A 22291-nucleotide genomic window follows, 5' to 3' on the forward strand; every position below is an offset into this window, starting at 1 on the left:
CAGAAAGTGTAGCATCCGTTCTTTCAGGGGAAAGCACAGTGAAACACAGTATGTTTGTAATAGATGTTCTGTTCCCCTGCACAGAGGTGCCTGCTATACTGCCTATCACACTCTAACAAAATATTAGAATGCTTTAGTAAGACATGTACAACGTTTCAAATAAATACATTAAGTGCAAAAAAAAGTTGTCAGTATTTACTCAAATGCGAGTGTTTCCATATTCACTTACATAACAAATTGCCGGCCACCAGTTTTAGTTTCTGCAAAAATCCCCTGGTCAGTAATGTGTTAATATGTGTCTTGGCATGTTCCTCCTTGGGTTTATCCTGTATGAGACTCTCTGCGCTTCCTGGACTTGGATGACTGTTTCCTTTCCCATGTTAGGGAAGTTTTTGGCTATTATCTCTTCACATATTTTCTCAGGCCCTTTCTGTCTCTCTTCTCCTTCTGGGACTCCTAAAATGCAAATGTTGGTGAGTTTAATGTTGTCCCAGAAGTCTCTTAGGCTGTCCCCATTCTTTTCATTCTTTTTTCTTTATTCTGTTCTGTGGCAGTGATTTCCACCATTCTGTCTTCCAGCTCACTTATCCGTTCTTCTGCCTCATTTATTCTGCTGTGGATTCCTTCTAGTGTATTTTTCATTTCAGTTATTGCATTGTTTATCTCTTTTTGTTTGTTCTTTATATCTTCTACCTCGTCAACATTCCTTGTATCTTCTCGATCTGTGCATCCATTCTTTTTCTGAGATCTTGGATCATTTTTACTATCATTACTCTGAATTCTTTTTCAGGTAGACTGCCTATCTCCACTTCACTTAGTTGTTCTTCTGGGGTTTTATTTTGTTCCTTTGTCTGAAACATAATCCTCTGTTGTCTCATTTTGTCTAACTTTCTGTGTTTGCAGTCCCACAGGCTGCAGGATTATAGTTTGTCTTGCTTCTCGTGTCTGTCTCCTGGTGGATGAAGCTGATCTAAGAGGCTTGAGCAGGCTTCCTGGTGGGAGGGACTGGTGCTGCCCACTGGTGGGTGGAGCTGGGTCTTGTCTATCTTGTGGACAGGGCCGTGTCAAGGGGTGTGTTTAGAGGTGGCTGTGGGCTCAGGAAGACTTTAAGCAGCCTGTCTGCTGATGTGTCGGGCTGTGTTCCTGCCCTGTGGGTTGTTTGGCCTGAGGCGTCCCATCACTGGAGCCTTCAGGCTGTTGGGTGGGGCCGGGTCTTGGCATCAAAATGGCAGCCTCCAGGACAGCTCACGCCAATGATTACCCAATACCTCTGCCACCAGTGTCCTTGTCCTTGTCCCCACAGTGAGGCACAGCCGCCCCCACCTCCCCAGGAGACCCTCCAAGACCAGCAGGTAGGTCTGGCACAGGCTCCTCTGCAGTCACTGCTTTTTCCCCTGGGTCCTGGTGTACACGAGACCTTGTGTGCACACTCCAAGAGTGGCGTTTCTGTTTCCCCCAGTCCTGTGGAGTTCCTGTGATCAAGCCCCCCCTGGTTTTCAAAGCCAAATGTTCTGGGGGTTCCTCCTCCCAGTGCCAGACCCCCAGACCAGGGAGCCTGACATGGGCCCAGAACTCTCACTCCTGTGGGAGAACTTCTGCAATATAATTATTTTCCAGTTTGTGGGTTGCCCACCCAGCAGGTATGGGATCTGACTGTGTCGTGAATGTGTCCCTCCTACCATCTCGTGAATTCTTATTTGCCTTTGGAAGTAGAAGATCTTTTTTGGTAGGTTCCAGTCCTTTTTTGTCAATGGTTGTTTAGTAGTTAGTTGTGATCTTGGTGTTTTCGTGAGAGGAGGTGAGCTCAGGTCCTTCTACTCCACCATCTTGTAGAGATCTATCTAAATTTGCTTTTAAAAGATTTATTATACTGTCAGACTTGTGATAGTCTTAACATTCTTCTACCCGGTAGTTAGGAATCTCTAGGAATGTACTTTTGGCTTTCTGAACGTATTACAGGCTTAGAAGCATGTACTTTTTAGTTAATCACTTGCTTTACAAAGCTAAATCATTTAAACCTGTTTTTTATTTTTAATTATATTTTAATAAACTTAATTTTTGAATTGGTGATACATTTACATGGTATGAAATTCAAAGATACAGGAGAATATACGATGAAAAACCTAATTCCCACACCTAACTTCCATTTAACCTGTTTCCTTCCTTGTAGCCAACTATCATTACCAGATACCAGTGTGTCCTTCTGGAGATGGCCTACGTACATTCAAGCAACATGTATATGTACTTCCTTCCACTCTCTTCTATAAAAATTGTAGTTGTTTAATTCTATATACCATTCTGTTCATTGTGTTATATTTAAAGAAGGGAAGAGGATAAAGCAGCACATTATAATCAACTATAAACCTTTTAATAAAAATATTTAATTGTCATTACTGTCACATAATATATATTTTGTAAGTATTCTCTTCTTTGACAGCTTTGAGTAGAAACTTTTAGTTTTCAACATGTGATGCTGTGGATGGGAGTTTATTTGACATTTTTTTTTGTAGAGTGAGCTCCAACTGCGTAAAGAAGTAGAGACAAGGCAGCAACTGGAACAAGCATTAGGCGAACATCGAGAGCTGATTGATGCTCTGACAGCTGAAATTCTTCTCCTTAGAGAAGAAAATACTGCTACCCAGGTACTTAGATGAGATCCCAAACTTTTCTGTGTTTAGTAGTATAAAGCATCTTTACGGATGTATGAGATTCTCTTCTTTGCCTTTGATTTAGTTGTGCTGGCATGATTACTTAGTGCTTCTTTATTATCATCAAGAGTAACTTTTATGGAACGTTTATTATATTGGAGGTACTATAGTAGAAACTTGGACTACAAATAGTGTAGAATAAGTCTACTATCTTTAAGAAACTTACTATTTATTGGGGAAGACGGAATCTACATTTAAATGATAACTACCAATATTATAATAATTTATCCAAAACGTGAAATGAGTTATGAAATGAGTTCTGATAGCTACTTTTCATTTCAAAACAGCAGAGGATACCCTTTGAGGAACCCTCCTATAACATGCTGTTTAAAGTTGTTTATAGTATCTTCAGTATGTTTATTCATCTTTTTGTTCTCAAATAGTGGTTATTATTACTTTTACTTAACAGCCAAAAGAGATTAGAAAATAAGTAGTTAGTAAACAAGTTATGTTTGTGTCAATGGACATTAGATATAAGACATGCAATTTTTTTTATTGATATATAGTTCACATACCATTTAACTCACCCTTTTAAAGTGTGCAGTTCAGTGGTTTCTTAGTATATTCATGGAGTTGTGTACCAGCACCATTAGCTAAGTGCAGAGTATTTTCATTAACCCGAAGAGAAACCCCATACTCATTAGCATTAACTCTCCATTCTCTCCTCCCCTCAACCCCTGGTAACCACAAATATACTTTATGTTTTTATAGATTTGCCTAATCTGGATATTTTATATAAGTGGAATCATGCAATATGTGGTGTTTGGTGTCTGGCTTCTTTCACACAGCATAGTGTTTTCAGGGTTCATCCATGTTGTCACGTGTATCAGTACTACATTCCTCTTTATTGCCCAATAATATTCTACATATTATATGCTCTACCACATTTTGCTTATCCATTCATCAGTTGAAGGACGTTTGAGTTGTTTCCACTTTTTGTGTGTAATGAATTAATAATGCTGCTATGGACATTCATGTACAAGTATTTGTGTGAACATATACTTTCAGTTCTCTTAGGAAGATAGTACACTTTTAAAGTATACTAATACGTTCAACAAATCTTTATTGAGCACTTACTGTGGGCCTGGAACTGTTCTAGGTGCAGGAAATACAGTAGTGAACGAAAAAAAAAATCTTGGCCCTCAAGGAGCTTATATTCTAAATAAACACATCCCCCAAATAGTGAAGTATATTGTAAGTTAGACGGTTATTATGTACTATAAAGAAAAATAAAGCAGGTAAGAGGCATAGGAAGTGCCCAAGGTGGGAAGGTATAAATGGGATGGGCCATGTCTGTCTGAGGAGGTGACATTGAGCAAAGGCCTCAAGGAGGTGAGGAAGCGAGCATGCTGATAGCTGAGGGAAGAGCACTCGAGGCAGAGGAACAGAAAGGGTAAAGGTCCTAAGGTGGGAGCGTGGCTATTGAGCTCAAAGCCATCAAGGAGACCAGGGTGGCAGGAGTGGGATGTGGGAGAGGGAGCGCAGGAGGAGACAAGAGCAGGGATGCCAGATCACATGGGGCCCTGCAGGCTGAGTGAGGACTTGGGCTTTTGTTCTGAATGAGATGGGAAACCACTGCAGGGTTTTGGATAGAGAAGAGATGTGATCTGACTTAAGTTTTAAGAGAATCACTCTAGGCTGTTGTGTTGAGATTAGATCAGAGATCACTGCCCTAGCTCCATTCAAGCCCTTAGTGCCTCAGGACACTCCTAGACCAAAGAAATACCCAACAGTTCCATTTATTAAGTAGTTAGGTTCAAACAACTTAATAAACATTTATGTCTTTACAGCTTGGGTGCTGTGTGAAAAAAATAATACATGTAAATTGATTGAAAAAGTCTTATTTTTATCATGATTAAATAGCCACAGTTATTTACTAATGGAATATGTATACGTGTTGTACATGAAGCATTGTACAGCTTCTCATAGATTGGAATCATATTGGACACCATCAATCTTATTTCCTATTCCACAATCATTTTTATGCAGTGTTGCTTTTTAGCACAGCAACTAATGAAAACTCAGCCTCACGAAGATATGACATCATCAGAAGGAATGTATCTTGACCTGATGTTGAATCTGTAAACACTTTAAGCTAGTAGGCAATGTCCCTCGCATTGGCAGGTGGATTCTTAACCACTGTGCCACCAGGGAAGCCCCTTAATATATTTTGAAGTCAACCAGTAGAATGTGCCAATGGGTAGGATATGGGCTGAAGGGGAAGATGCGAGAGAAGAGTCAGAGTTTTGGCCTGAGCAGTTAGAAGGATGGAGTTGTTATTGATAAGGTGGGGATGTTCAGGAGGAGTTTAGTTTTGTGTATTTTAAGTTTGAAAAGCCTATGTGAGTTCCTGGTGGAGATGCTGAGTAGGCCACTAGATACGTGAGTGTGGAATTTGGGAAAAATTTGGGCGGATATAAAAATATTTAGTATACTTCATTCAGCAGTCCTACTAATAATATTTCTGACTTCTGACCACATCTGATTTTTATCTAATGTCTGTTCATCTTGGAGATATCTATGTCTGTTTGTGTATATACCATTGGCCCTTGAACAACACTAGTTTGAACTGTGCTGGTTCACTTATACGTGAATTTTTTTCAATAAATATGTACTACAGTACTACACAGTCTGTGGTTGGTTGAATCCACAGATGCAGAACCTCGAATATGGAGGGCCAATTGTAAAGTTATACATGAATTTTCACTGTGCAGAGGGTCGATGCCCCTATTTCCCGTGTTCAAGTGTCAACTGTAATATATATACATGTGTGTATATGTATATTTATATATATATATATATATATATAGTCTCTTAACACTATTTTATATACATTACCATAAATTTTTATAATGCTCATGTTTATCAGTTTAAATGCCTATATAATATTCTGTTGAGTTTCCTCCACTTGATGTATCTCTCGGGGTAGCTCCAGAGTCAGTAGTGTATCATCTATATAAAGAGATTTTGTAAATTGAAAGCCCTATGAAAAGGTTAATTCTTATTGTTGTAGCAGTGTATTTATTAATTAATAATATTCCATGATTTATTAGACCATTCTTCTATCATGGAATTTTAAAAATATTTATGATTATATGTTTTAATGAATGCATTGTTTTAGTATTTGAAAGTCTGAAATGATATAGTTATACATACCTAGGTGATGATTTGTTGTCTGATATGCCAATGATATTATTTTGTTCATTTTTCTCTAGGCAAGACTTCAGCAGTACATGATCACAACAGATGAGCAGCTTATATCACTCACACATGCCATTAAGAACTGTCCTGTGATAAATAACAAAGAAAGTCAGGCATTAGAAAGGGAAGCCACAAGTAGAAATATGGACAGTCCAGGTGAGTGGAATAATCTTATTATCCCAGACTGGGATTAAAATACTTATAGAGAAAACAAAACTATAAACTTGTACGTAGTTATTGGCTGTTTATGCGTAAACAGCATTAACACTATTACATTTGCCACTGCTACTTCCAGCTAATATTTATTGGATACTTGCTCTATGCCAAGTACTCTCACAGTGTTTTACATGTATTATCTCATTTAATCCTCATAATATAGCTTTCATTTAATTTTCAAGAGTTCTTCACTCAGTCTTATGAGGTAGGTGTCATTGTTACCCCCATTTTTTAGATGAGAAAACTAAGGCTTAGAGAAAGTGTTGGTAACTTACCAAAGTCACAGAAATAGAAAGTAGAAGAACTAGCTTCCTAGACATGTGGGAATTTAGTACCAGCACCTTTCATTATGGTGCCCCAGGTTCGGAAGAGGAAGAGATGGTCATGGAAAGAAAAAAAAATAACTGACTTTCAGAAATTCCTGACTTTAGTTCATTTGTGGTGATGCTTTGAAAACCTTTTTTTCACCTCATGTGCCATCATTATATGCCATAGGCTGAATAGGACATGTAGGATTTTTTACTTCTAAGTAATATTTTGATGAGTGTCTCTGTGTGGAAAGAGTTTTATGTATTTAGGCGCGTTTTCTTAGAAGGGATTCTAAGAAGTGGCTGACTCTAAAATTTAACTTGCATGAGATAAACTCGATGGTGAGGGCAGGTCTTCAAGGGCAGTGCTTTTCCCAAAAACAGCCACTCCTTCCCAGTGCTGGCCCCCCAGGAGCTTTGCCTGTGAGTGACTGCCAAATGAGGATATGGACTAGAAAGTGAAGGCCCCGGAGGCCCCGTGATTTTTCCCCTCTGCGGAAATGCATCTAAGTATAAACACCTGAAATGCGCTCATAATTCCTTTGAGTACTCATAGCCTCTCATCTTCTTCAGAGGGTCCAGCTGTAAATGCTAATGTCTCCGTGCCATTGATGTTCAGAGGGGAAGATGTGGTTGAATTCCCACAGGAAGATTTGCCTGTTAAACTGTCTCAGGTGCCAAACCCTCCAGAAAGCGGGAGTCTGGCCAGCAGTTTTCCAGGGCATGTATGTGAGCCAGCAGTATTGTTAACACCGCCCAGGCAGAAAAGCAACTCAGAGTTCTCTCCTTTGCAGGATGGTAAGCAGGCTTCTTCTAAAGCTATAAGGCAGCTGTTTTTTTATGCTTCATATATGTAAAATATTGTGTTCATTTTTCCCTGATAAACAGAATTTTAAAAGATACTGATTACCATACCTAATCTTTAAGCTGAAGGAGGGTCTTTCAGGGTGGTTTATATCATGTGTATTATACCTATGGTGAAATGTGACAGGGAATTTCATTATGTATCTGTTCCATCAGACATTGTAAATATTAATTAAACTCAGATCAAAGGACCAAAGTCCTGAGCAATGAAATGCAGAGTAAGGGGAATCCCATTTGTGTCTATGGTCCAGGGGCACAGGAAGGGGTAAGAAACAAGGGGAGATTGTACTCCGGAGAGTAAGGAAAGTTTAACCAAGGAAATGAAAGCCTATGTAAAATTAAAAGTAGCTTTAGAATTACTTTTGCAGCACATATAAAGAGAACTTTGAATAAAATATTAAAAATTTATTATTAATCCTTAGCTCATAGATTCTTTTTTTTTTTTTTAAAGAAATTCATGTTCTTTTATTTATTTATTTATTTATTTATTTATTTATGACTGTGTTGAGTCTTCGTTTCCGTGCGAGGGCTTTCTCTAGTTGCGGCAAGTGGGGACCACTCTTCATCGCGGTGCACGGGCCTCCCACCATCGCGGCCTCTCTTGTTGCGGAGCACAGGCTCCAGACGCGCAGGCTCAGCAATTGTGGCTCACGGGCCCAGCTGCTCCGTGGCATGTGGGATCTTCCCAGACCAGGGCTCGAACCCGTGTCCCCCGCATTGGCAGGCAGATTCTCAACCACTGCGCCACCAGGGAAGCCCAGCTCATAGATTCTTAAAACTTGGAGCCCATGATGTTCCATGGACTCCTTCACTGTTTGGAAAATTATGTTTATTTGTCCACATGTACATTTTTCTGGAGCTGTAGCTTTCATTTCATTTTCAGAAGAGTTCTTCAATCAAAATAACTACCTTAGACGTTCCTCCAAAGTTTTTAGAAAAATGTTATTCAGCCCTGATTTGCCTAAATTTTTCTTTCTTTAAAAAGAGTGTTTATATTTTTATGTAGAGGAACAGAAGAATAATTTTTATTGTCATTAGGACATACAGAATTTGTCAGATTTTCTGCACTTCGTTTCCCTTAGAGGACGTGAAAAGACCATAAGAGGTTAAAGAAAATGACAAATCCTTACGGTTATAAAATTTGTTTTGGCATTTACAATGCAGATGTAGAGTTTGTCAGATCTGTGTGGTGCAGGGGGACAGCGCTAGGCTGAGGGTCAAAAGTGCTGGAGTCTTGGCCTGCCGGTCCGGTGACTAGCTGTGCGTCATGGGGCTAAGATACCTCTCCTGGACTTTAGTTTTCCTGTCTCTCAAATGAGAGTCTTTTCCTTTATCTTTAATGTCCTTCCAGCTCTACAGTTCTGTGATTTGATATTTCCTCTTTAGAGGTCTAGTAAGTATTATTAACATTGGCTAGATTTATGAAATATAATTTCAATTCTGATTTCTGTTCAAGTTAGCTTTTCATTCCTTAAAGTAATTTTTCAAATGTTTGCATGTTATTAATGGGCTTGCCTAATGACTTCTTATGAGATATTGTAAATTATTTTTCATTGGTGATAATAAGGTAGCTTGAAATCCTTTTAAAGCAATAATTATAATAAATATTTTTACTCTGCAAATATCTTAACTGTTCGTTCAAGCAAATTATTCAGCAATTCAGGATTGCTCTAGACAACATTTTGTTAGCATCTTCAGCAGGTTCTGCATTGAAAATAACACTGCACATTTCTTTTACAGTGTGCAGGTAGAACTACCTTGGAATATGTATTCTGAACTGGTGAAGTTTTATTAGCGTACTTTTCAGCATTTTCTTTGGAATGCTCACATGTAAAGAGTTGTTCAGTTAAACTGAACATGCAGACAGAGACGAGAGGTACATAGGGTGCATCATCAGTGTTCAGTTATGCTCTAGAACAACTGTTCAATAGAACTTTCTGTGATGATAAAAAATGTTCTATATCTCCCCCATTTAATATGGTAGCCACTATTAGCCTTATGGGACTGCTGAGAACCTGAAATGTAGCTACTGTGACTGATGGAACTGAATTTTAAATTTTATTTAATTTTAATTAAAGTTTGAATATGAATAGTCACATATAACCAGAGGCTACCATATTAGACAGTGTTGTTCTAAAATTTCCCATCATAAATACTTTCCTTTAGCTACTAATCAATTTCTACTTTCTTTTTTAACCATGCTTCTTGAAAGAGTGGTATACATATGCTGTTTTCACTTTCTTACCTCCCATTCACTTTTTAAAGTATTAATTTAATTCATATTTGCAGGTGGTTAAAAAAAGCACATAGAAGGGTCTCCCCCTCCACCTCTAGGCCTACCTCAAGAGGCAGTTATTTTTATCCCAGTTTGATTTCTGTTTATCTGATGGTGGTCTTAATAATTAACATAAAATATTTTTACATCTCTTTTCTTGAAATATCAACTTTACACAATAATTATAGACTCTCCCTTATTAAAGAAGAGGGTTTAATTCATCTTAACACCTGCCTCTCTTCTGTATCTAATTTGAATAATTATATTTTTATTTTTAATTCTTCTGTTGCAGAACTTTATGACTTTAAATACTTTCTATTTCTTTTTCATTAATTTCAGGCAGTATCTATTAGCTTTCTTCTATGAGAGGAGAACACTAACTCCCCTCCCTTCCTTCTTCCTCTCCTTTGTTTCCACCTCCCATCTTCAGTCACCTTTACCTTTCCTTTGGTAGTATCAAGTTTGATAACATTTACAATGTTCCATTACAATTATGTCTTCTCTGTCTCATCTATAGATGGATACTGACATTGAAAACAAATAACAATTACATTTTCTTTTTGGGTCCATTGTTACTATCAGTCCTTGTGCCACACAAAAGGACAAAGTTCATAGTATGAAGATCAAGGTGAATTCTTACTTCACTTCATCATTTGCTCAGAATGTTTTACTTGGCTCTGTGTTTATACTGTGATTTTCTTGTTCTGTTTTTATTTTGCCTGAAGATTCAAATTGCTTTTACCATCTTGTTGACAAAAGTATAATGTGCTTTCACCCATTTCATTTGCACGTCCTTTAGTCATTCCACTTTCACACCAGAGATACCTTCCCAGAGCCCCCCAATCTCTGTTCCAGTCTCAACGGATTGCTTTCTGGGCCTGTTGCACAGCTCTTATCCTGGGACTTGCTGTTATCACACTTTTTAAAAAAATATTTATTTATTTATTTTATTTTTGGCTGCGTCAGATCTTAGTTGTGGCACACAGGATCTTTGTTGTGGCACGCAGGATCTTTCGTTGCGGCATGTGGACTTTTCTCGAGTTGTGGTGCGCAGGCTCAGTAGTTGCGGCACATGGGCTTAGTTGCCCCACAGCATGTGGGATCTTAGTTCCCCCACCAGGGATTGAACCTGCGTCCCCTGCATTGGAAGGCGGATTTTTAACCACTGGACCACCAGGGAAGTCCCTGTTATCACACTTTTGGTTTGGATCCACTGCGTCCTAGATTCCATTCCTTCCTCTTTTTTGGTTTTCTCCCTCAGTTTTCTGAAAGAAGTCATCAGGAGAGGGGTATATAGAAGGTAAACTTTGAGTTTTTGAAAATCTGAAAATATTGTCATTTTTCTCTTATACTTGATTGATGATTTGGCTAGAAATAGAATTCTAGGTCCTTAGTCCCTTTTCCTGAGAAATTAAAGGCATTGTTCCATTGACTTTTAGTATCCAGTGTTGCAGTCGAGATGTCTAATGTCATATCGAAATTTTATTTCTTTGTATTTTTGACCTACTTTTCCTCTGTGGAAACTTTTAGGATCCCTTTATTTTTATTCTGAAATTACACAGGGTGTATCTAAATGTGGGTTTTTTCCTCATTATACTGTGAGGCACCCGTGGGACCTTTCTGTCAGAAGACATGACTTTCTGCAGTTTGGGGAAATTACGTGTTGACCTTCTGGATTATTTTCTCATGTATTTGGTCTTATATCTTCCTTCTTATATTTTGGAAGTATTTTTCACTTTATATTCAAGCCTGACTTTTACATTTTTGTATTTTACCAACCATATTTTTAATTTCCAAGCAAGGACCCTTTCTTATTTTCTGATTGTCCTTTTTTCCATTGCTGCTCATTATGAATGCAATGTCTTCCAGAAACTCTCTTCTGAGGAAACCAGTTAAAATTTTGTTACATTTTCCTCTGTACCTGAATTTTCTTTCTTCTCTTCTTAGTCTGTTCTATTTATCTATCCTGGCTTTTCTTTTTTGTGCTGCTGGCTTTCCTCAATGTCTGGTCATCCTTTATTGTCCATTCATATTTAAGAATAAATGACTAGGTTGAATAGTATAGGTAGTTGGCATAAGTTTTCTCCTCTATGATGTAGGTAAGGCTAGGTCTGTTTTCCCAGTATGTTTTGCCTTAAGTAGTTGCTTTGTGCATATGGGCATGAGATGTTAACTGCAGGCTTCCTGTAGCATATGGAAGCAGGATCCAGGTATTCAATTGGGTCTACCACATTTGCTCTTCCCAACCCTGTTTTTTTTGTTGTTGTTGTTTTCAAGGATGGGTGTCGGAAGTGGTGAGCAACAGGTTGACTGACATAACTATAAAAGACAAGCTTTCAAGTAATTCCCCAGTTTAGCCCTACTTTTCTCTTTCTCTGTACCTGTCAGCTTTGAGCCTGCAGCCTTTTCAGTACTCCCCAAAAGAAACTGGCTTTACCTGTAGCTTCCTTTTAATTAATAGACATATTCTGGACAGTGGCTTCTGCACAATTTCATTCTTTCACACACTTCCCATCCACTCTCAGTCTTCCAGAAATGTGTTGACATACCTAGTTTGCTACTGCTTCTCCCCAGACCATTATCTTTACTGGTGTGAGTTTATTTGTGTTTATATTTCCTTACTGTCAGTTAAAGAAGGTGAGATAATTGTATGCTCAGTCTGTAGTCTTGAAATAGAAGCATCTATTCCCCCAGTTCACTCCCATATTGGTTATTCTACCTAAATCACTCTTGCTAAGGGCTCCAGTGGCCAATGTGTTGTTAACTCCACTGTACACTTTTCTGTCCTTATGTTTCTAGGTCTTACAGTAATATTACACACAGTTAACCACTGCCTCTTTGTTTCCTTGAAACCACATTCTTGTAATATTTCTTTATCTTTCTGGCTGCTCCATTTCAGTCTGCTTTGCTAGCTTCTCCTCCTTTATCTGACTCTAAAGGTTGAGTTCTTCGTGTCTTGTTACCGGTTTCTTCTCTCACTCTATTCTTTCTCTCTAAATAATCTCACTCGTTCTTGTGGCTTCCACAAGATGTTACGGAAAAACCCAAATGAACTTTTTGGCCAACCCAGTATATGCCAGTGACCTCCAGTTTTGGATCTTAGCCTAGACAGTCTCTTGAGTTTCTGACACATGTTTCATCTGCTTGGATGGATATATAGGCACCTTAAACTTAGTATGTTCAAAACAATTCTTAATAATCCTCCTTCCACCAAATCTGTTCTCCTTGTCTTCTGCATCTCAGTAAATGGCATCACCATCCATTCACTTGCGCATGCCATCTTGCTCTGCGCGTTTCCCTCACTCCCTACTTTCAGTTCATCACTCTCAGTTTATTGCCAAAATATTTCTCAAACGTATCTACTTCTCTCCATCTTTATAGCAAACATACCTTAGTCAAAGCTACCATCGTCTTTCTTCTTGACTACTACAGTTGCTTATTGGTCTCCCTACTTCTATTCCTGGACCTTCCAATTATCAACAGCATTTAAGAAATGTAAATTATGTAAATTGAGTCATTCCCAAACCTCCAGGTTTCATTGCTCTTGGATTAAATTATAAAATTTCTAACATGGCTTTAAAAAGCTCTGCAAGAAATGGCCCTGCATGCCTCTGTGGTCTCATATACTCCCAGTTCTGCCTTGTTGCTATGCTACAGCCAGACTGGCCTCCTTTCTTTGCTGTTTCCTATTTTGGGGCCTTCACATATGTTGTTCTCTCTGACTGTAATGTTCTTTGCTCTACTTTCTGTCACATATGTAATCATTTAAAAACTTTACTTCTTCAGGGATGCTTCCCCTGCCCATCCTCAGTTTACATTATGTATCTATACTCCCCCCAGGATTCCCAGATATGAGTTAATATATGTGTTAAAATGTGAACTTGGTAGATGGTTTTTCACAAGGATGCTGATAAAGCTCTAAGGAATATAAAGGACTCTGTACTTGATTGTTAGCGCTGGTATTGCTGGTATGTTCTCTGCTAAAATAAATGAGGCATTCAGAAACCAAATCCTTCTATTGAAATATTTCTCTAACTACTAAGGAGGGCTAATGAGATGATTATAGTGCCAACTGTGGTTAAACGGTACATGTTTATTATGCTTTAATTTTATCTACAGTGTTGAGGAGGACCGTTCAAACTCGTCCTGCTCCACGAATTCCTCCAACCGTGGAAATAATTGAGAAGGAACAAAATTGGGAAAAGAAGACCGTACCTACTGGCACAGACATTCAGAATTCAAGTGAAGAGAGTCATCTCTTTACTCAGAGGTGGAGGGCCTCTCACATGGGAGAAGATTTGCAGAACAAAACCCAGGCTCCTTTCGTTAACCTCTCACAGCCCCTCTGCAATTCCCGTTCAAGCACTCAGCAATCAAGAAACCCCGCACTCTCGGAAGAACCCCCAGTATTGGGAGATGGGCAACAGCTTAGAACAAATGAGACATTAATACAAAGAAAGGACATCATGGCACGAATTGCTGAGTTGACACTGCAGAATTCAGCTATCAAGGCACATCTGAATAATATTATTGGGCCAGGGGGAGAGCAAGGGGATGGACTTGGGGAGTTTAACAAACGGGAGATGAGTCATGCCAGCGACATGACCTCTGTGAGTACCAGTTAAGGGTTGACTACAGACATATAGGTATTTAAGTATATTGCTGGAGCATCCAGAAATGACCCTGGATATCTTTGAAGCTGGTACTAGATGGCTTATGCTGTGTCAAGTCCTCATCACAAAATAAGTAGAGGTTATTTATCACATAAGTAGAGGTTTATGTCACACATGCATTAAAAGAGTACAACATAAAATTTAAAATGAGGAAATGAATGGGGAAAATAGGACAAAAGTAAAACAGGTAGGAAAGCTAAAATTAAGCTAGGAATGAAGTTTTAAATATAATATGTAGAATAAATATGTCTTGAAAGTTTACCACATAATTGTGTTTTAATTGAAATCATTTTTACTCTTAAAGGGGCTCATAAAAGAGAATTATGTGTAGTTGGCCCTCAACTCGTGAGTAGTTAATTTTTTAGGACACAGAATGCATTTTCCCTTAGAAGTGATGTTTTAAAGAATTATTAAAGTCAGACTTTAATGTACATTCTAATCATCTGGTAATCTTGCTAAAATGCAGACTCTGATTGAGTAGGTCTGAGGTAGAACCTGTGCGTTTCTAATAAGTTCCCAGGTGATGTTGGTCCAAGGATTACACTTTGAGGAGCAAAAGTTTGCATATTGTAGTGCTGGAATTTTGTAAGTTAAGTAACTGAGGGCTGACCTGGCAATGTAAACCTTCATTTCCTTGTTTGTGGGGAGCAAAGGGATTCTAAGTTCCAGTTGTGGAGTGTTTATAACACACGCCCTCATGCAGATCCCAGTGACGGGAGAGTCTTCCTTTTACCCGGTCATGAGCCAATGTGGCGCCTCTCAGAGTTCTGATGGGAGGCGGGGCCGTGGGAAGGAGCTGGCCAGCTTCATGGATTAGGGGTTCCAGAGTGATCGCTTCCGTAAGGGCTTTACCAACTGTGGATTGAGGGCCTCCATGAGGAAGGTTAGGAGAGGGTGGGGGTAAGGGCCATCTCTGTCAGCACTGGCTCATGGGCAATAAGGGCAATACGGGTATCGAGTGACAGAAATAGCAGTCAGAAGGGACTGGAGAAGAAGCCGAGATGGAGATTAGGAGTGGGCAGCAGTGATCGATACAGTTGTATGTAAGTACAAGCTGCCTCAGTTTTAGTCAACAGAGACATTTCTGTGTGGGCAGAGTTTTGAAGATTATTTGAAACAGGCAACTCTTGGTTAAAAAAGCCCACAGAATTAAAAATGGAGCTTTGCCCCCTTTTCCAATTAGTATAACAGTTAGGCTAGAGAGGACAATCTAGTATTATTGCCCTCACCGCCCTTTTCATTATAATCAGAATTACAAAATGATTTTTAATTCGTGCTGTTTTGCTTATCTCTTTTTTAACTAATGGGCATAAGCTACAAATTAATGACTTCTAGTAGGAATTGTTTTTCCCCAAAGGGACGTATGTACTAAATGAAATACTTAAGAGTGACATTCCTTTCAGGGATTTTCAAATCAAACTTACATTATATTCCTTGGGTGGCTCCTTTTTACTCTACCTCTCATATTCCTTTCCAGTCACCAGCCTTCTTGAATCAGGTATGTTAGGCCAAAAGTGGCCTGGGGAGGCTGACACATGGTCAGAAGGAGTGATAAGATTCCTAGAAATCTTTGCCAAATAGCTCATGGTGCATGTATGAAGATTATAATTATAGAAGCATCTATTTCAACTAGAGCAGGTCCTCTTTTGTATACTGTGATTCAAACTCCAGACCTGTCTTTAATAGGGATGTTAGAAGTCAATCACTAGGAGTAGTATCTTTGCTCGTGTGATCTTTGTGCAGCTCAGCAAACACTAAGAGATGCAGGAAGGCTTTGCTTTGTCCCACAGACACTCTCCATGGGCAGAGGGACTAGAGGGCTTATGTGGCACTGATACTAGAAGGATTAGTATCGCTTTACTTTAGCCTTTATTTTTCAATTAAGAGATTTGTAAATTCTATTACTATTTGCCCAGTATTCACGTTCGCATGTAGCAAAGGCTATGAATACTAATTTGCTGGCTCTTAGTGGAAGAGTTTGTTTTTACAAAAGGTCAGAATTGTTTGTATTATTTTTAATATGGAGTCTGTGTCCTTTTTTTTTTCTTAAGACTTTTCCAGCAGTACAACCTCTAACACCAAGTAGCATGGAGGAGCGGATTGCCGAATTGAATCGACAGAGTATGGAGGCTCGTGGAAAACTCTTGCAATTAATAGAGCAGCAGAAACTTGTTGGTTTGAATCCTTCCTCTCCACCAGTATCACCTATTCGGTCACCTCTCGGAGCATGGACTGGTTAGTCAACAAATTCATGATTTAAAAGCTTAGACACATGAAAATTTTCATTTTCTTGATTTTGCAAGTATATATTTAGCTAAAAGAAATCTCAGAGCGCATATATTTCAGTGTCTTCAATTTTATATAGAAAGAAACAGACCTAAGTGACAGAAATGGGATTAGAAGACTGGTCTCCTCTCTAGCTTCTAGAAAGCTATCCCATGGTGCCTGCAGTTAATCTTTGGTGTCTGAGTTCCTAAGTTGCCCTACATGTAAATGGGATCTATTTCTGTATATGATTCATTCATGGCATATGGTGCAGCTATTTATAAGCATAAGCATCAAAATAATTTAGAATTTCATCAGCAACAAATTACAAGTTATCATTCTGTTAAAACCATTAAAACATTTTCACATGTAAGTTAAACTTCCTATTTAATTGTTACATTTAGGAATGTCGAAAGCTACAGGGGATTCTAAACAATAGAAAGTAACTGAAAAATTAGTTGTCATAGTGATCACATTCAAAAAGGTGCTGACAAAAGGAAGTAGACCTCAAGTTGCTCTTTAGCCAAAAATTGAATTATTAAGACCCTCAAGGAGTAGAGCTGCATGAAGGTTCTAGAGAGACTAATTTGGGCCTGGTGTAAGAGAAGGTTCTAATTGTCAGGAATAGACAAAGCTCTGTATCAGTAAGTGGTGTGCCCCCTGAGGTGTTCAAGCATCGGTGTTTTAGAGAGATTCCTATGTCCTGTGGCTGGTTGCAGTAGGTTACCTATGAAGGATCTACCAATAAGACTTTTTCTCTCAGAAGTTATTTCCTTTTTGAATTACAGACCCAGAAAACAGAGTGATTTGAGGCACTTCCCTGATGGTCCAGTGGTTAAGACTCCACGCTCCCAATGCCAAGGGCCCGGGTTTGATCTCTGGTCAGGGAACTAGATTCCACACGCATGCCGCAACTAGAGATCCCGAGTGCCGCAACTAAGACCTGGCGCAGCCAAATAAATAAATAAATAAATATTTTTAAAAAAGAAAACAGGAAAACAGAGTGATTTGGAAGTTACTGGAAAGTGATGGATAACGCATTTCCCTAAGGTCCTTCCTCTTTGTTTATTCTAGGCTCCTTCATATTACAGCTTTATCTACTGTTCTTCATAGTCAGAAGGTCTAGAGGCAACTTCTGACTAGAATAAATAAGTGAAATCACTCAATATATGTGAATACCAACGACGTGCCACCATGTTCTGGGCACTGGGGATACTGCATCGAACAGGACAAGCCCCTGCCCAGCTTGACTACTCCGGGATTCAAGTTGGGGAGCAGGCAATACAAATAAGCAAATAAGTACATGAGACAATGTCAGTTAGTGCTAAGTGCAATGAAGAAAAAATAAAGCAGATCACTCATAAGAATAATTTTGTGATAAAATGAGACACCTATTTCAGTAGTTCTTTGAGGTTAATACTTTCATTTCTGTTGGCTCATTTAGTTTTCAACACACCCTCAGAGTAGACAAAGCTGATACAACTATTTGATAATAAGTAAACCGAGGCACAAAGAGGTTGAGTGATTTGTCTGAAATTCTAACGCAAACTGGTAGATTTGCAACCGTGTTCTTTCCATTCCAGTGCTTATTTGTCTAAGGTATTCTTTTCTTAAGTAAAATTATTGGTTTCACAGGAACCTCTGTGGGCTATAATGATAAAGATAAAAATAAATCATATGCCATGCAGAACCTCTTGTTTTCTAGGGTAACCAAGGAATATGTTATAAAATTGAATAGAGCTTCATTACCCCTTAAAGTCCAGAAATCACTGGTTTTAAGCAGTGATTCTTAGGAGCACTGCCTGAGCCTTTCATGAGTAGATACTTAGTAAATATCTGTTGACTGATTATCTACTTCTGAAATATTGAAAATGTACATAATTATACTTGCCTTTAACCATATGAGCTCTTCAGCCAACTTTCCCCTCCAAATTTAATGTCTTCAGTAACAGTAATAATGTAATAGATTTAGGAGATTTAAAGTTTTACTGCATAACTCCAGAAATTTTCTTTCTTTTTCCTTTTTTTTTTTGGAAAGCTTTAGATAAGCCGCTCTGACCAAGATCTCCTATTCTTTAGGGCTAGCTCTTAATTTCTGTTTTTCACTTGCAGATCTGACATGATACCACTTGTCTGAAGACTCTGGCTCTCTAGGAACTGGCATGTTCCTGAATTGACACTAAGAGCTAAAGTTTCTTGTCCCACAGTTCATTTTTTAAAAAATCCTTAAAGTGTATTTGTGGTCCATGATGATAAAAATATAGAAAGAACCCTCAAATTTATAATGTATAATTTGCAGTAAGACAGAAATCAAGTTAAATTTTAATTTTCATTTTATTGAAAGGTAATGAAACTAATGTTTATTTTTATATTATAGAAGGAGGAAAGAGGATGATTGAGGTATCTATTCCAGTAGCGGAAGCCCCAGAAAGCTCAAAATGCAGTACTGTCTCTCCTACCAGTGGGCTAAATTCAAGAAGGTAGGGTTAAAATCAAGAACGTGGTTTGTGTTTTATTTTCTTTGTGAAAAAAGGTAGTGCATAATGTCTGACTTAGATTCAGACAGATTCACTCGTGTAGAGAAAATCAAGTAATTGGGGAGGAGAATTTTGGGGGAAAAAAGAAGAAGAGTGAGGAACAAGCCTTAATTAAGTAGAAAAGCATTGGGTTGGCTATTGAAAACAAAAATGGGATAATAGCACATATATAGAGCGTTTTATGGGTTACAAAATTAGGAGGTAATATATGACAGGGTAAATTGACCAATAGTATTTTCCTCCTTTACAGTAAGTGAAACCAAAGCTCATAGAGCTAATTGGGCGATTCGCCTCAATGGGTCACGTGGTTGGTAAATGGTGACGCCAAGGATGTACCTGGCTCTCTGTGTCCACTCTACATGCTAGTACTGCACTGCTCCACGTCTCATTACTCTTCCACGACCTTGACCTTCTTCCCCACCGCTGCACATCCATTCTTCCTCTTTAATGTTAAAAACTTATCTGTCCTCTAATGGTCTCTGTACATTCCATTCAGTCTTTCTGTAAAGCTAAACATACTCTAAAAAAGAAAATCTATTAATTAAAAAAAAGAGACTTAGGTTGGTGAAAATATGTTGCAAATAATTTACCTTATTTGGACTTAAGTCAGCTATTCCTTTCAAGCTCTTCTCAGTATTGAGAATTGTGTCTTATATAATTTTTAAAGGTGAATAATAATAGATTACTCTCTCACTCTCTTTTATTTCTCATAAATAGATCTCCAGGGGCTACTAGTAATTCTTGTTCTCCATTAAATGCCACCTCAGGAAGTGGGCACTTGACACCTCTTAATCCAAGAGCAAAGGTATGTGATAAAATGTAATTGTGAAATGTGTCTAGAGGTTGGGAGGGCAAAGATAGGAGGTGGCTGTTGTAGCAGTTTCCATGCTTAATTATTATTCCTGTTATCTTAAAGATAATATAAAATTCTCAGAAGAAAAGAAATACTAATTCACCTTCATTAGAAAAAACAAATAAGCATACACTTCTTTTGTTTTCGAGGGTAACTAAGGAATAAGGTAAAATTCAATAAGATTTCAACAAAGATCGGACATTATTGTTTCAGGCAGAGCATTCCAAATAGTGTGGCAAAACATGCAGGGGTGCCTTGAATGGGTTGTGGGCTTACTGAGATACTGGTTTCCTCAGTCTTTGCTGTGGCTGTGTAGGGCTTGGGATAGCCAGAGCCCTGGAGCCACTTTCCTTGTCACTCTGCCCCAGTGTGCTGTATCTGAGTGTGCCACAGAGAGGTTATGTGCCACACGTAGAGAGGTTATGGCACAAAGGGTAAATAAAATGTCTTACGTATTTTTTATGTGTTCTGATTTGCTATAGGAATGTACAGAAACTAAGCATCTTACAGTATATCCAAAATTTTTGCAAAAGGCGTTTTTCTGTGCTGGTAATACAGCAAAATATAGTTCCTTTGACTGATTAGTCATAGCAAATTGTGAGGGTATCTTTAAAATCATAAACATTACATTTGCAAACGTGAGCTAACAACTGTTTGATGGGGTGGTGGGGGGAAATCTTCCTTGCTATTCTTATTACTAGCTTCAGTAATTAGACCAAATAGTGAATGCCTCAATAAACATTGAGTATTTATAGTCCAAATTAATCGATAGGCTCAGAATATTCCAATTGCCCAGCACTGGAAGATTTGTCCTTTGTTGTTTCTTATATTCTTAAAAAGCTTTAACGTAAACTATTTTATATAATTTGCCCTTAATTTCTGGAATTTAGTGACAGATTTAATTTACCAAGGTCAAATAACTTTTTTTGTTATTTTAAAAAGTTGTACATATGATTTGTATAAAATACTGGATTGATTCTTTTTAAAAAAATTAGGCCTCCCAAATCAATAAGGGGATCTGTTGACCAGGGAATATTTGGGAGTGTCTCTGATAGAGAATAGAAATTGCTAGTAGCAATAATTTTTAGTGCCATTCAGTGGTGTAAGATAAGTTTGGTTCTATGTACTTGGTATAAATAATTGTAAATCTTGAGTGGTTTCATGCTCCTGATTACTTTCTAAAGCCTTTCTGCATCTTTGTTCAACAGATTGAGAAACAAAATGAAGAAGGCTGGTTTGCGCTTGCTACCCACGTGTCATAAGTGAGGTCGAGTTGTAGAGTTTGTTCTCAGTAATATATTCTTGAGCTTCCACTCCCCTTTCCCTGCTCCTGCTTTCAAGTTTTTATGTTCTTCTTTCAGATAAAACTTACAAAGATCTCGTGACTTAGTACTAATAGAACAAAGAAATAAAGCAATTATTTTAATTTTTGACCATTTCAAATAGATTTCCAACAAACAAACAACCTATAACATCTTGTGAATAAAATTTTGACTAGAGGGAAATTAAAGTTTTATATTCTAATAAATTCAAGGATTTTTTTCAGTAATATATATATATATTTTAAATTAATTAATTAATTTATTTATTATTTATGGCTGTGTTGGGTCTTCGTTTCTGTGCGAGGGCTTTCTTTAGTTGCGGCAAGTGGGGGCCACTCTTCATCGCGGTGCGCGGGCCTCTCACTATCGCAGCCTCTCTTGTTGTGGAGCACAGGCTCCAGACGCGCAGGCTCAGTAGTTGTGGCTCATGGGCTTAGTTGCTCCGCGGCATGTGGGATCTTCCCAGACCAGGGCTCGAACCCGTGTCCCCTGCATTAGCAGGCAGATTCTCAACCACTGCGCCACCAGGGAAGCCTTTGCGTAATATATTTTTACCTTTATCATCTTTATTCAGATTTTTTTTGGTCCAGTGTATCTCAAATGTTGATCTCTTTTATTTTTATTTTATTTTTTTCTGAAGAACTAAGTTGCTTTTGCATATAACTTACAATAAAATGTCTCGGTGTGACTAAAGTCTGGCTTTCAGAAAAATTTACACCCCCTTTTGAGAGAAGTCACTGTAGTCCATCACTTTTTCCATCAAGTGAATGTATAGTTTTAAAAAGTAAGTGTGGGAGTATTTGTTTATATTTGCTTAAGCAGGTAAGGGTGGTTATGTATATTATAAAATTCTTGTATAGTCTTTACATGTGAAAATGTTATCAGTAATGGTAATGTATATCAAAAAAATAATGATTGAGCTTAAATATCTGAATGCAGTAACATTGATTTATTGGTTTATTTAATGTTTGAAACAGAATTGAGTACAAAACGTTGCTATCAATTTTCCCAGCCTTGAATCTACAATGCTTTCAGGGTAGATTTTTCTTCAAGGCACCTGTTTGATCTC

At 38.2% G+C, this 22291-nt stretch overlaps 1 protein-coding gene across 7 annotated transcripts in view; it reads left to right on the forward strand.

Annotated features, from left to right (window-relative positions):
• The window catches only part of SPICE1 (spindle and centriole associated protein 1), a 70675-nt gene extending 48760 nt beyond the window's left edge, over nt 1-21915 (forward strand). For 5 of the 7 annotated variants that reach the window (XM_068546736.1, XM_068546740.1, XM_068546738.1 and 2 more), the window contains 8 exons: nt 2511-2642; nt 5924-6065; nt 7007-7231; nt 13692-14182; nt 16297-16480; nt 18888-18990; nt 19765-19852; nt 21109-21915. In XM_068546736.1, coding sequence (XP_068402837.1) covers nt 2511-2642; nt 5924-6065; nt 7007-7231; nt 13692-14182; nt 16297-16480; nt 18888-18990; nt 19765-19852; nt 21109-21162 — 1419 coding nt within the window. In that variant the 3' untranslated portion in view covers nt 21163-21915. The remainder of the gene's footprint in view (nt 1-2510; nt 2643-5923; nt 6066-7006; nt 7232-13691; nt 14183-16296; nt 16481-18887; nt 18991-19764; nt 19853-21108) is intronic. The other 2 variants (XM_068546741.1, XM_068546742.1) reach the window with 2 other exon arrangements.
• The last annotated feature ends 376 nt before the right edge of the window (nt 21916-22291 follow it).

This window comes from Eschrichtius robustus, chromosome 6, assembly GCF_028021215.1.
Source record: "Eschrichtius robustus isolate mEscRob2 chromosome 6, mEscRob2.pri, whole genome shotgun sequence".
Taxonomy (NCBI): domain Eukaryota; kingdom Metazoa; phylum Chordata; class Mammalia; order Artiodactyla; family Eschrichtiidae; genus Eschrichtius; species Eschrichtius robustus.